The sequence below is a fragment of the Daphnia carinata genome, chromosome 9 (genome assembly GCF_022539665.2).
Source record: "Daphnia carinata strain CSIRO-1 chromosome 9, CSIRO_AGI_Dcar_HiC_V3, whole genome shotgun sequence".
NCBI classification, from domain to species: Eukaryota; Metazoa; Arthropoda; class Branchiopoda; order Diplostraca; family Daphniidae; genus Daphnia; species Daphnia carinata.
The window spans coordinates 2170012-2183291 of record NC_081339.1 but is presented as its reverse complement, the minus strand read 5'-3'; the positions used below and the strand labels follow the sequence as shown (position 1 = coordinate 2183291).

Here is a 13280-nt window from a genome sequence, read left to right as displayed (position 1 = left end):
GCAAGTACAGTCAAAGCCATAAATAGATCTACTTATGGCTCTAGTACAGTATGTAGCCTGTGTAGACAAATACAAGGAAAGTAACGGTTAGTTAATTACTACCTGCCCCCCCCCCTCCTCCATACAGATTTTTCAATCATTATTTTTTATTTAATTAATTTAATCTTAGAGTTTAATCACAAAACATAAAGAAAAAAAAAATCCAATTAGGTCAGCTTCCGTGGATAGCTGAATGACGGAACCTAACAGGTGTAATTGTTAAGCCATTTGGTGGAAAGCTGTATCTGGAATCCGGTACACCGCTATTCAAGTACCTCCGGTCTCAGATAGAATCTCATGGTTCTGTTCCCTTCATTATCATTACAAAGAAGTCGTGCAATTCAAGGGAAACATCAACGATTGTTGTATAGAGCACGTGTATTCTTTCAGCTTTTCAGAATAATTAGCCGTTCAATTGGATGTTTTCTAATGAGCCACTGTGCAATTATAGAGAACTATAGACTACACCACAATCCGGAGAGCTATTCAACTTTACAATTCATCAACAAATGGGACATTGCTTAGGCTACCGATGGAGGCCATGGCAAATTTGGCTGAGGCCAGTTTTGAAGCTACAGCGTTAACTTCAGCAGCTGATACTTTGTCTATGGTGGACAGAAGATCGGCAGAGGTGCTGGCCCGGTTAAGAAGCGTTTGCAGAGATAGTTCTTCTAGTAACGCACCCGTGTTTTCTTGGGCCATCAGTAAATCAGCTTTAAGTTGAGCCTTTGCACGGCTCAATTGGCTGTCATTTACTGAAGCTGTCCGTAAGACTTTGGCGGCAGCAGAGACGACCTTGCCGGCATCAGCCGCAGGGGCGGTGGCAATGAAGCCAAAAAGTCCGGCATCGGAGTAATTCAAATTAAGTGCTGAAACGGCACCGGAACCCAACACAGCTTGATTTAGTTTGGATCCTGCTCCTGATCCATATTTGACTGGAATTCCTGAAAAATGACAAACGGTTAGCAGGGGAATGAGATCGAACCAGAACCTCTTACCTGTTCCTAGAGTCCTTTGCAGAAGAGCAAAGGTAACCATGGCTTTTGTGTCAGCCAAAGAAGCTCCGGCGGTCGCTACAGCCACATAAGCCAGAGGACAATTCGTATCCACACGTACTTCTCCGGCATTTACTTTCGAAGGTACTACCGAGGCGGGCTTCCCAGGATTTAAAGCGAGACTTTGGGCATATGCAACCAAGCGATCGTGAGAAATACCCACTCCAACTACTGCAGCATTATCTGCACGCAAATTGGCCGCAACAAAGCTCTGCAGCGAATCTGAAGTGTGTTTGCCAACTAAATGTGGCGGGCAAAACAGACTATTAGCCAAGCCTGTGCGAAAAGCTGCTTTGTGGAGGAGTTCAATAACCTGAGTCTATGAATTAGAAAGTTTGATTAAAGATCAGGTGAATTGTGTAATTGCAATTTTAAATACCTGAGGTTGAACAGCAGCCAAATCAAGTTTGATCTTATGCATGTTATCAGCTAACTCCCATGGTTTAAATGCTTGCTGTGTTGCTGCATCAGCCAGTTTGGATAGCACACCATCACTTTGTTTATAAAGATCAAGTAACTACAGAATTTCTTAAACATAATTTAAAAAAAAATAATTACATATGTTGACGAGTGGCATCAACAGAATACAGAACATGTTCCCTGCCTGAAGCACAAGTCAAGGCAGCTCCAGCTTGATTAATAATCCTTGTGAGGGCAAACTGGGTTGACTGTTTATTACTAAGGCTAGATGTCATTCGTAGAAGATGAACCAAGCCTTCTTTTCCACTTGGTTCATTTCGTGTTCCTGCCCTGAAACAAGTAGAAAAAGGCTGCTCATACCATCACATTATAGGCGATTTTTAATGCTTCCATCTTCTTTTTATATATTACTTGAATGCAATTCCAACACGCGACAGAGGAGCGTTTGTTTCGATCGAGGCTACAACTATCCCATTGCTCAAAGTAGTAGTTTTCACGGGTTCCCTAGGAATGGGAGAAAATTCTGTAGCGGCCGGTTTGGCAGCCGTTTGCACAGCAAAACCGCGCTGGTGAATCCGAGAAAAGTTTTCAGTTAGTTAAGCTTAGGAATGCATTGCTAATTGAGTAACTTACAGTTGCTTTGACGGTTTGGGTACTTAGGAATTTTGATGCCATTTCTTGGATTGGTATACCCACACCAGCTGATTGTTTGACCTGGAATATGGCGGAAAGATACTCCAATCTGCTCCTAGTGGCAAAATTTATCAGCTCTGCCAGAAAAGGTTTCCACGGCCAAGAAAGTTTCTCTGACCAGGCGTATTCGGAATTGTTTTGCAGTCGCATCGCTAGATGGTTAATTGAGGAAGTGAAGAAACGTTTCGGCAACCAGATCATCTGTCGAAAAATTATTTTAATCTGTCTTGTTTACAATTGACCACACGTTTTTTTTTCTTATTCAACCATTCCAAGTAAAAATTGTTTCCATCAATAACAAATCGTTAATATTTGGAATTTCTGTTTCCTTCTAGTCAAATTCTATCCTAGTTGATTCGTATTGATCTGTCATCCACATTTCATTTACCTACTTGATCTAATTTGTCAAACTATTGATTTTAATTCTTTGACACATCAGCCAAAGTGTAACTTCAGTAAACTTTCGTAGCCGTAAATCCCTGTTTGCCATATCGAGGTGATCGTAGGTATGACTATGATTTGTTAGATACTTACAGTTATATGCAATAGGTTGGAAAGGGGGTGTATTCCAAAACCAAGTTTGCAATAGTCTATATGTGTGTGAGAAAAATGAAATATGTAATTGGTCAAAATACCAGTAATTCAGTATATTACCTCTCTTAATATTATTGCAGGTCAGGCTATATGTGAAAAAAAAATGGCAGCAGAAATCAAACCAGTTCCTGTTCTTGCAACATCAGCTACAGCTACTAGATCAAACCAGAAGAAACCTATATTGATGCACAAGATTGAAGGTTATGAAGAAACTGTCAATCAAGCTGTCATTCTCCCTGGAGAGGATGGTGTTATTGCTGTGTGTGATGATAGGTAGTGTAATCTATTCCATTCAACATTATGTTTGGAAAACTGATCTTGTCATTTAGGTCTGTGAGAGTTTGGCTAAAACGTGACTCAGGCCAGTTTTGGCCAAGCATATGTCATTATATGCCATCAGGTGCCACATCTGTCTGTTTTACTAAACAAGTCTGGAGGGTGTTTGTTGGTCAAGAAAATGGCACAATTTCAGTAATATTTGTAATAATTTTCAGCAACCTGTTTTGCCATTAAATTTTTTTCTTGTGGTACAGGAGTTTATACTTGCCGAGGATTATAATTCGCTTACACACAAGCGGGACTATTTGTCACATCACGCCCGGGTTACCCAAGTGCATCACGCATCCACACCATCTTGGATACTTAGTGTGGGCCGTGATAAATGGTTCCAGTACTATTGCGCAATATCAGGCAAACGCCTCGGTGGTCATATTTGCCCTGCTTGGGCATACTGCTTAGAGTAAAACAAAAGTCAACATTTGATCCTAAGCTCAGCTTCGGTTTCACTATCATTCTCAAATTATAGATTCGATTTTGCCTCCCGACACGTTTTCGTAGGCGACGCCTCTGGTCAGATTACGATGTTAAAACTAGATCCCCAACCAGATTTAGCTACCAGCAATACAACAACCGAGCAGCAAGCTGTCGGTGTACAGCAAATTACCGTCTTTAAAGGCCATTCAGGTCCAGTACGTTCTTTAGCCTGGGATGCTGGCCATCAATTTCTGTTTTCTGGCAGCGAAGATAAAGGTATAATTGCCTGGGATATTGGCGGCCAGCAAGGAACGGCTTATGAGCTTCAAGGGCACAAGTAAGGTTCGCTCAATTTCTTATTATTTCATTTCTGTTTTAATTATAGTTGAATAATTAGAAATAAAGTCATGTCCGTCTGTTTCTCTCCGACTGGTCGTAAACTGGTTTCTGGCGGAGAGGACTCAATGTTGTGGATATGGAACATGAAAGCCAAACGAACTGAGGTGAATTCCCTTAAAATGTTAAAGGTCGAGCAATAAGATGAGTGTTATTTGTATAGACTTCAGAATGGACTGAATCCAGCACTTGTCAAAGATGCAGCCGCCCATTCTTTTGGAATCTGAGAGGAATGTTCGATCAACGTCAATTAGGTGGAACTACTAAACTCTTACAAATACTGACAAAATTTATTCACGATTTCGTGTCCAGGTCTTCGGCAACATCACTGTCGTCAGTGTGGTAGAGCCGTTTGTGATGACTGTTCGCCACATCGCTCCGTTTTGCCAGCAATTGGCTACGAGTACGAGGTGCGAGTTTGCGTTGAGTGCAACAAGAGTCTCACAGATGCTGATCGTGTTTCGTTAGCCGTTTGCCAGGAGGCCAAGCATTCAATTCTGTGGCTTCATCTGGATGAAGAGCGCGCCCGGCTTCTTACCCTGGGCCACGACCGTGTAAGCATAAAATATACATATATTTATGTATATATATTACATTTTCAAATATGTCACAATGATCGTAATATTTCATTTCATTTTTTCTTTTTTTTAAATGCTTCAATGTTTTTAGGTTATGAAGATCTGGGATGTTTCATCTCTCTTGAAGAACGATGCTTAAGTAAAGCTCCTCATATATATCGTATTGCTGTGATCGTCTAATTTCATCTTCATTTACCCCATCTGTGCTACCCTTACAGCTAAATGTCATTTTCATTCAACTACGGTCTGATATTGTATTGTCTTATCGTGCTCTTCTCTTGTTATATTTTGATAAGAATTGTGCATAGTTCATGTTCGTTTAAATGCATATCCCCATTCCTTACTGCTGCATGTTCTACCCTGCAGCTTGCTGCAATTTTCGTTAGAAAAATCGAATATCCTTCTTTTGTTCCTCCCCAAATGTGCGCCTTAAGCCCTTCATGTACATCCCAATGTAACTGGAATAGAATTCATAAATTACAACAGAGAAAATCCGTTACGGCGATACACATAGGTTAACGTTTACCGCGTTTTCTCTCTTTCATCCAAATCAAGGCTTTGCAATTTATGATAAGTGCTTGCAAACAATTTCACACCATGTGGTGCACTTATAGGCTTGCATTGCGTAATCAGCCCTGCTTCAAAGCCAACCTACGGCCAGTGTATTGGATTTTGGCCAATCAAATCCGCAAAAACAAAGAAATCCGAAGCAAATCCAATTTTTTGCGGATTTGCATTGGATCTTCAAATCATTCAAGACAGCAAAAGTTCTCGAGTAACATAACCTAAACTAACCTAAGCTAACTTTAACTAACCTAAGCAGTAAAATCCAATTTAATCCACATCCACAAATGATGTGATTTGGATTTGATTGGATTTGATGATTTGGTTTGTTAAAATCCAATACACTGCCTACGGCTTCTTATGTTCTCGGAGGAAGACACCAACACGCGTGGGAGACTGGACAAAATTTGGGTTGCAGAAAAAGGGTTTTGTGAAAAAATTTAAGAGGGAAAATTCAGTCTTTTATTAAGAAACCAGCCATCGAGTGCACTTCTCGAAGAGGGTGAAAATGAGCCTCCTACTCAGTGATTGGTTCTTTCCTCAGCGCCGTCCCAGGACAATTCTTTCAACGTGGGAAACAAGGGTAGTGGCAACTGAAAGATTGCCACATGATCCAAAAACTGAACCCAAGTCATTCGAACTAGAAAAGTGATTAGCGAAAGTCACGTATTTGTGCTCCAGTTTTGTGCAGTTTATCTAATATCTTTCTCGTTTGCAAGAGCTTAAAACTGTTTCACTAGTCTCATTTATTACTTCAGCAAACATGATACGCCAACAACGTCTTGCAGGTAATGAAATTCATAATAACTTTTGTGTATTGTTTTGGTTTATTCTGTTCGGCCATTGAAAGCACGTGGACGTTTTCCCTCTAGTTTGGTTTTTCGGTGCAGCTCTCCAATGAGCACAAAATCGTCTTTTGTTAATTTTTGGCGACTTACATTATAGGCCAATTCAACAGTTAGATGCCATTGTTAATTATTTGTGCTAACTTCCAGTACATAGAAATTTAAAATTAAAATAAACTGCCATGGTATTATATATTTTCTAGGACGCCCCTTAACAAAAAAATCCCTGGCATCAGTAAAGCAATCGACTGATGATGATGAAGGGTATGGCACGTGTTCACCAGCAAATTCACAATTAACAGACGCCTTCACATTTGTGAAAACACCTCTTTGCCCCGCCATTCACATTGTTAACAAGGTTTCAGAAGACGAATGGTCTGCCTTGGAAAAGGATCTAAATCGCGCACTTACTATGCAACCGCTGACTGAATGTTGTGGAACGAAACCAACGGAATTCAATGCCAAAGTTGCCAAAAAACCTCTCTACAGTTTAGTTAACTATGGAAGCAAGCAGTTACGAGTTGGCTGCCAATTTTGCGCCAAAAATGGAGAGCTTCGTAGTGTGGTACTTAATCTTCGTTAGTTATTGCAATTGAATTGGAAAATGTGTAATTTCTAACTATTTAGGTAGACTCTCATACATTGCGCCATCCGGTCACGCGTGCAATCATTTGTCCAGTACTGCGAAAGTATGTTTGTGAAATGTGCGGAGCTACAGGAGACAACGCGCATACCAAATTCTACTGTAACAATATTATTACTTGTTTTTGAAAAAGCTGTTTAAACCATTAAGTGTTTTTATTTGATTCTTTGATTTTAAAGGCCCCACTAATCGCAGCCAAAAGACGGCGCCTACAGCAATCTTACTGAAAACTACTCGCCACAACGCAACTGGTAAACGGACCAATCTGTAACATGATGGAAACTTCTTGAAGGATTCGATTGATTGCCCATTTTGGCAATTAAAACTATATTGCTTGTATTATTTTTTTACTTTAATGCGCATATCATGAAATTTAGAAAAAATTGTCATATAGACTTAAATGAGTTCAATCGTGCTTGTCGTGCCAATTCGTATGTATGGATATTCAGTTGCTACAAAGGAATTTTGATTACACTGCCTTAAAGATCCACTATGCAAGACTCACCTCTTCGCATTTAGACTGAGAAACACGTTTCATCTTGATCTCAACATTATGTTGAAAATCAACTGTTGTATCAGTAAAACGCGAAAAAAACCACAATAAAAAAAATCGTGGTCTAATCACGGATCGTCAATGGAAAATGTTCCGCCGTAAGACCAGTCATCTGGCATCGTTGGCTTATTTAACTTAACAGATCGTCTGCTATTTTTCTGAAAGTTTTTGTTTACAATCTGAACATTAAACCCTAGGCATAATTTTGCAAAGTGTTCAATTCGTAAATTCAAGTTTTTCATAATGAGTGATCAGAGGAAGTGGCCGTTATTAAGTATTATTTCACTGGGGATCGGAATCAGCACCATTTTTATAGCTGGTAGATCGTTAGCGCATGCAGCTTTAAAATGGCGATTCTTGAGGAAAGTAAATGTAATTCAAAACAGACTGAGGGAAAAATTGGAAAATCCGTTACCAGCAACAACAATCGTTAATCGAATATCAGAATGGGAGGAAGTGTGCCCAGTGCTCTTAAGGTACAATGTGAAGTGTTTGTTTTTCTAATGCTACAATTTTTCTTTTCTTCCACATATTTATAAGCATACACTTGAATGTTTAAACTGTCTGTCACAGGGATTGTTCAGAAATTCCAATTTTGGGGTTTGACTGTGAATGGGTCAATTTCAATGGCAATACTCAACCTATTGCTCTAATACAGCTGGCCTCACATCAAGGTATGTGTGTTTTGTTTGTTCTCTTGTGTATGCACATTATTTGCAGTTTTATTTATTATACATGTCTATGTAGGGATCTGTGCTCTTGTGAGGGTGTCCTGCCTATCTACACTTCCTGAAACTCTCAAAGTAATTTTTTCATTACACTCCATAAATTGTTCTTTGCTGCAATCCATCGGCATTTTAACAATTTTAGGATATCCTGTCCAATCCTAAAATCTTGAAAGTGGGAGTTGCAACCTGGGAAGATGCATCTAAATTGAAAAAAGATTTTGGCATTCACTTTTGTGGAGGATTTGACGTGCGTCATTTGATTTTAAGACATCCAAATAGAGTGTCGCTGTCAGCCAAATCTGGTCTTTCAGGTAACTATCCACCACGTTGTTCCATGGGTTTTAAACGTAAAAACTTTATCATTGAAAAAAATCAGGCTTATCAGAACAGCTATTAGGCAAAGCGTTGAACAAACATTATTCAGTAAGATGTAGCGATTGGGAAGCAGAAAATCTATCCGAAGTGCAAGTAAAATACGCAGCGCAAGATGCCATAGCTTCAGTGGCCATTTGTTTGAAGCTAGTAGCCGAAACAAGACTGTCTGATCTGAACTACAGATTTTGGGTAATAAGCAACATGAATGAATTCTATACATCATGGGCTGTCACATGTGCGGTACCCGATACAAGATTTCGAATGTCATCGAACCATAAATTTATGGGGACCAGTAACTCTAAAGAGAAGAAATTTACTGCAACAAAGCCAAATAAGTATTATACAAAAAAACATTTAAATAGTGGTTTAAGGTGCGGGATAAATGATGAATTTAAAACAGTTCCAGAGCCTATGCAGCTAGAAAGACCGCTCTCTACGATAATTGCATTTTACAAGCCCCAGACGGACAACAGCTTTGCACTTGTGACTACAAGAAAGCAATGTGGCAAGAAGAAAAGCATACATAATCTGCTAAAAATATAAATAAAATGTTTCAATGATTACACATCTGTTTGCAGGTACTTTGCAAAAGGTCGGGGAGAAGTTGTATCCGAAAATCCGATGACAGTGCGCTTGAATTTTGAACCGTCTGGACGCCCATCGTCTGAATATGACCGATATTATTTGATGGACAAAGTTAACAAGTGCGTTGTTTGCGGTCAGGCAGAGTCGTTTCTGAGAAAAAATATTGTGCCTCACGAATACAGGAAACACTTTCCTGAGCATTTGAAGGTAGGGAGTTATTTCACATCAAACGTTTTTCTCCGTTTATCAATTCCTTTTCTCTGTAGGACCATAAAAGTCACGATATTTTGCTGCTTTGCATCGAATGCCACACGGTTTGCAATAGCCATGAGAACACTGTAAAGAATAATTTGTCATTAAAGTGCGACGCCCCAATTGGCACCGAAAGAGATGTTAAGGTTAGTCACTTCCTTTGCTGAAGTTTTACTACCCAGATATATTTTTTTAAATTTCACCATAGTGGTATAGAAAGTTTCTACCCAATTATTCTTTTTCCATTTTAGACAAAACTCGATAAAAGACTGAGTGGTGTTCAGAAAGCTGCAAATGCCTTAATTCTTAATCGACATGCAATTCCATCCGACAGGGTAGCGGTACTAGAGGATGTCATAAAAAATTACTATGAAGTAGAAAAGCTGACACCAGAGATCATGGAGATGGCCAAAACCTCGAAGTTCATGTGCCCAATTCTGACTACGTTCCTCATGGTTTAAAAGTAGTTCGCTATTTTGAGAAGCAACCTGGTGGTTTGTTGGCCTTAGAACGTCTTTGGAGGGAACACTTTTTGCATAAAATGCAGCCTCGTCATCTTCCTGCATTATGGTCCGTAGAACATTACAGAAAGCCGGAAGAAAAATGGGGCAACAATAAAATAAACGTGGCAGAGTCAGTTTAGTGACTCGCTTTAATACAGCTGTATTTTGATCGAATTGCTACGGTGTTCATTTTGAAACTTTATTTTTTGTATTTCTGCCATGGAACAGGACAAAACGCTTAGATCAGCTCGACCCGGTCCTGCATTGGATAAATAGTCGAAAAGACATGAGCGATACGAGAATGGTATTTTATTAACTTATAGAAAAAGGAGGACAATGAACCGGATCACACGAAGCTGTCACGAGTTCTATATTTATTTATTTTTTTCCACACGAAACTTTGACCATGGTGAATAAATTAAGGAGAGAGCGGGAAGGATCTACCCAAATGTTTAATGTAACCTGTTGAACGTTGCTCGTTCATAATCACATACCAAAGCTGAACGTTCTTATCTTATGTAAACTGAAGCATATCCGCGTTCTGATCGCTGCGTATTTCGTTGTTCAATATGAGCCTTGTACTCTGTTTGACCCTTTCCAGCTTTACCACGTACCCCGGAATGCGTACGGGACACCCAATATTTCGAAATCTACGCTACGCAGCACGCGGACGAATTTTTCGCGGGAGATTGATAGTGTAGCACCTACAACAGCGATCTTGCCTTGGTCAATAAAAAAAAATTGCTAACTGCGCCACATAGCGTACTTATCAGATGGAACTTTGGAAACCACGTGTTAGATTTCAACCAGTATTCCTGTTTCTAAAGGAATGTTAAGCATTACTAGAAAAACATTGCGTACATGTAGACATAATGGTAACCTGTTTACGATAGCACCCTTGAGCTGTTCAGTTGCACAAGTCTTGCTTGATGAAAAACACTGCCGAAACGAAAGAGCGTGGATGTCATGCAACGATTGCATTGCGAGCGTAAGTCAAAACCATTTTTCTCTTCTTCCGGCTCTGTTTTGGGAAATGAGAAAAAAAAGTCCGCAATGGAATATGGGCCTAAAAAGTGGGACGATTTGCTATCAGACCCACATATAATGATAAGTAAACGAAAACCTATGGACACGTTTATGAGGCATGCAATTTGCATACTCACCATACAACTGGCCTAAAATGTTTCTGATTGGTATGCAGCAAACAAAGGAACGCCTTCACGTTTAGTGTTTACCCGTGATTAGAAGGCTGTTGCCCTAATACGGACATTTGTGTTTTATGGTATAAGGCTATGAGCTATACGTATATGCATAGATACGACGGTAAATCTCTAGAGGGAGCGAAGACTCTTATCTTCAGGTAAACATCCTTGTCGGCTAACAATCTGTAAACTGTTGCAGATATAAGCTAGAGGGCTCCTCATTCACAGACCAACTAAGGCATCACCTTGTGTTAAGCTGATTTAGCCTGAAGAATACCAAACAAATCTTATACCGTGACTCAAAAGACAAAACATTACAACCTGAAAGCAAAAAATGGCTCATTTGATTAAGGTATAGTTCCATTCACTTGTAACATTCGATACAGTATTTCATTTGCAAGTGAAGAGGCCTTTCTAGCTACTTGCCATTTGGCTTGGCTCTACAATACCGCGAAATTGGCTTGTATAAAGTTTGAAATCTAATGACATAGTGCCATCCTTTTTAGGCCATCACTGGTCCATCAAGTCTTCATCGCTGCCTCATGGTAACTAGCAGGCGTTTTGCTTCAAAGTCTTCTCAGCCATCAGCTGGTTTCTCATTTGGTATGCTAGCGATAAAAATGTATGATCTTACCGAGCGGACTGAATAAACATTTTTTGTTTTCCTCCAGAACCAAATGCTGAACAGTTAGAAATTCAATTGTTGGCCAGGAAATTTGCACGTGAAGAAATTCTTCCTGTAGCTGCCCAGTATGACAAGACCGGAGAATTTCCGTGGGACATCATCAAGAAAGCCCATGGTCTTGGTCTCATAAATCACCATATACCACAAGAATTTGGTAATGTGAATTAAATGAACCATTCGGTATGTAAATATTCTTATAACGTCTGTTAAACACACTTGAGAACAGGTGGATCAGAAATCGGATCTTTGGAATCGGTGCTGATTTTAGAAGAATTTGGTTACGGTTGCTGTGGGATCGCCACTCCTATGGATGTCAATAATCTAGGCGTGAGTTTTGTTCGCATTCATCTCCTGAAAATGGATTTTATTATTAATTAGGCTAATTGTTTTTATTACAGCAAATACCAGTTGTTGTGGCTGGTAACAAGGAACAGAAGAAGAAGTACTTGGGTCGCATGGTGGAGGAACCCCTCATGTGTGTAAGTATTGAAATGAATTTCATATCTTCTGAAAACTAACATTGTTGCAACAGCACCTTTTCTTCAATAACAGAGTTACGCTGTCACCGAACCAGGGGGAGGTTCTGACGTAGCTAGTCTTAAGACAAAAGCCGAAAAGAAGGGCGATCATTACGTTTTGAATGGGCAAAAAATGTGGATTACAAACGCTGGACATGCAAACTGGTATTTTGTTTTAGCACGCACAAATCTCGACCCTAAAGCTCCACCCCATAAATCGCTAACTGGTTTCATCGTCGATCGGGACACACCAGGAGTCATTCCCGGTCGAAAGGTATTGTAAATTCATTTCAGCGAAAGACGTAGCCAATATTGTTCCACGCAAAACACTGTTTGTTTTCTAGGAAATCAACATGGGCCAAAGAGCTTCCGATACTCGTGGTGTAACATTCGAAGATGTTCTGGTGCCGAAGGAAAACGTTCTCATCGGTGAAGGAGCCGGTTTCAAAATTGCAATGAGCGCTTTCGATCGCACTCGACCAACGGTATTTTATTTATTTAATTTTTTTTAGACTTACGCAACTCACTATTTACATCTCGACAACGATTTCGCTTATCAGGTCGCTTCTACTTCTGTTGGATTAGCCCAACGAGCTCTGGACGAAGCCACCAAATACGCCATGGAGCGATACACGTTTGGCGTTCCTATTGCCAAGCATCAACTGATCATGAACATGCTAGCAGAAATGGTATGTTTTGTGGGAAATAGTGAACATTCATTTGCTGTAGAAAAATAACATTGCAGTTATATGAAACTTACAGGCCATCAATATTGAGGTAGTACGATTAGCTTGTATTAGAGCAGCCTGGGAGTCTGACAACGGAAGGCGAAACACATACTACGCTTCAATAGCCAAGGCTATGGCGGCTGATGTTGCAAATAAATGCGCCACGGATGCTGTACAGGTTAGTAGTATATCGATGGTTCTATAGTTCTAACAATGGGAAATGATATTGCCATCAGCTATCGTTGCCGTTATCAAAGAGTGATTTTAACACGTTTTGTTTCTGCAGATTTTTGGTGGCAATGGATACAACACCGAGTATCCAGTTGAAAAGCTAATGAGAGATGCCAAGATTTATCAAATCTATGAAGGAACAGCACAAATTCAACGTTTAATTATTGCCAGGGAGCACGTGACCCGGTTCTCAAATCCTTCCTCGTAGTAAGAGAGTGTTGTTTCCCGTGCTTTTCTCTCAGTAAGAATTTCCAAAATACCGCAATCAAGCTATCTTTCATAGCGTTATCCATTCCTAGGAAATAAATGTTCAGTAAAATTCAAAGACGCTTGTTTGACC

General features: G+C 39.9%; 5 protein-coding genes across 6 annotated transcripts; 4 read left to right on the top strand and 1 right to left on the bottom strand.

Moving 5' to 3' along the window:
• Window positions 1–399: 399 nt before the first annotated feature.
• Window positions 400–2311, bottom strand: LOC130689117 (cytochrome b-c1 complex subunit 2, mitochondrial-like). Its single transcript, XM_057512128.2, has 6 exons — window positions 2148–2311; window positions 1926–2080; window positions 1653–1844; window positions 1474–1588; window positions 1038–1413; window positions 400–983 (listed from the first exon to the last, which is right to left on the bottom strand). The coding sequence occupies exons 1-6, from the start codon at window positions 2187–2189 to the stop codon at window positions 532–534; spliced, it is 1332 nt and encodes a 443-aa protein (XP_057368111.2). The 5' UTR covers window positions 2190–2311; the 3' UTR covers window positions 400–531.
• A 32-nt stretch (window positions 2312–2343) lies between these two features.
• On the top strand, window positions 2344–5041 carry LOC130689118 (WD repeat and FYVE domain-containing protein 2-like). 2 transcript variants are annotated; one of them, XM_059497089.1, is made up of 10 exons: window positions 2348–2482; window positions 2543–2713; window positions 2882–3074; window positions 3131–3272; window positions 3335–3540; window positions 3607–3891; window positions 3952–4057; window positions 4114–4204; window positions 4263–4504; window positions 4620–5041. In XM_059497089.1, the coding sequence occupies exons 3-10, from the start codon at window positions 2905–2907 to the stop codon at window positions 4665–4667; spliced, it is 1290 nt and encodes a 429-aa protein (XP_059353072.1). In that variant the 5' UTR covers window positions 2348–2482; window positions 2543–2713; window positions 2882–2904; the 3' UTR covers window positions 4668–5041. The 2 variants fall into 2 exon arrangements, with proteins under 2 accessions (XP_059353071.1, XP_059353072.1); XM_059497088.1 differs by lacking the exon at window positions 2543–2713 and having other exon boundaries at window positions 2344–2482.
• Window positions 5042–5668: 627 nt separating this feature from the next.
• Window positions 5669–7070, top strand: LOC130689119 (nanos homolog 1-like). Its single transcript, XM_057512131.2, has 4 exons — window positions 5669–5880; window positions 6141–6502; window positions 6565–6682; window positions 6760–7070. Exons 1-4 carry the CDS (start codon window positions 5856–5858, stop codon window positions 6849–6851), a joined length of 597 nt encoding a protein of 198 aa, XP_057368114.1. The 5' UTR covers window positions 5669–5855; the 3' UTR covers window positions 6852–7070.
• Window positions 7071–7298: 228 nt separating this feature from the next.
• Window positions 7299–9750, top strand: LOC130688974 (exonuclease 3'-5' domain-containing protein 2-like). Its single transcript, XM_057511996.1, is given in 10 exon segments — window positions 7299–7609; window positions 7707–7807; window positions 7881–7936; window positions 8004–8172; window positions 8238–8571; window positions 8637–8741; window positions 8815–9028; window positions 9088–9219; window positions 9325–9481; window positions 9484–9750. Coding segments are annotated over 10 exon segments (1734 nt in total). The 5' UTR covers window positions 7299–7376; the 3' UTR covers window positions 9717–9750.
• A 1229-nt stretch (window positions 9751–10979) lies between these two features.
• LOC130688843 (medium-chain specific acyl-CoA dehydrogenase, mitochondrial-like) lies at window positions 10980–13205 on the top strand. Its single transcript, XM_057511851.2, has 10 exons — window positions 10980–11130; window positions 11285–11381; window positions 11450–11617; window positions 11690–11790; window positions 11862–11942; window positions 12016–12255; window positions 12326–12466; window positions 12542–12670; window positions 12744–12887; window positions 12996–13205. The coding sequence occupies exons 1-10, from the start codon at window positions 11113–11115 to the stop codon at window positions 13146–13148; spliced, it is 1272 nt and encodes a 423-aa protein (XP_057367834.1). The 5' UTR covers window positions 10980–11112; the 3' UTR covers window positions 13149–13205.
• Window positions 13206–13280: the final 75 nt, after the last annotated feature.

Bases quoted from the DNA above. Each gene is read 5' to 3' on its own strand.
- LOC130689117 (XM_057512128.2), bottom strand. From the start codon at position 2,189: ATGGCATCAAAATTCCTAAGTACCCAAACCGTCAAAGCAACT. The intron at 1,414-1,473 runs GTATTTAAAATT...TCTAATTCATAG, and splicing joins TGGCTGCTGTTCAACCTCAG to ACTCAGGTTATTGAACTCCT. The intron at 984-1,037 runs GTAAGAGGTTCT...GTCATTTTTCAG, and splicing joins GCAAAGGACTCTAGGAACAG to GAATTCCAGTCAAATATGGA.
- LOC130689118 (XM_059497088.1), top strand. From the start codon at position 2,905: ATGGCAGCAGAAATCAAACCAGTTCCTGTTCTTGCAACATCAGCTACA. The intron at 3,075-3,130 runs GTAGTGTAATCT...CTTGTCATTTAG, and splicing joins ATTGCTGTGTGTGATGATAG to GTCTGTGAGAGTTTGGCTAA. The intron at 3,273-3,334 runs GTAATATTTGTA...CTTGTGGTACAG, and splicing joins AAGAAAATGGCACAATTTCA to GAGTTTATACTTGCCGAGGA.
- LOC130689119 (XM_057512131.2), top strand. From the start codon at position 5,856: ATGATACGCCAACAACGTCTTGCAG. The intron at 5,881-6,140 runs GTAATGAAATTC...TATATTTTCTAG, and splicing joins ACGCCAACAACGTCTTGCAG to GACGCCCCTTAACAAAAAAA. The intron at 6,683-6,759 runs GTAACAATATTA...TTGATTTTAAAG, and splicing joins CGCGCATACCAAATTCTACT to GCCCCACTAATCGCAGCCAA.
- LOC130688843 (XM_057511851.2), top strand. The intron at 12,256-12,325 runs GTATTGTAAATT...TTTGTTTTCTAG, and splicing joins GAGTCATTCCCGGTCGAAAG to GAAATCAACATGGGCCAAAG. The intron at 12,888-12,995 runs GTTAGTAGTATA...TTGTTTCTGCAG, and splicing joins GCGCCACGGATGCTGTACAG to ATTTTTGGTGGCAATGGATA.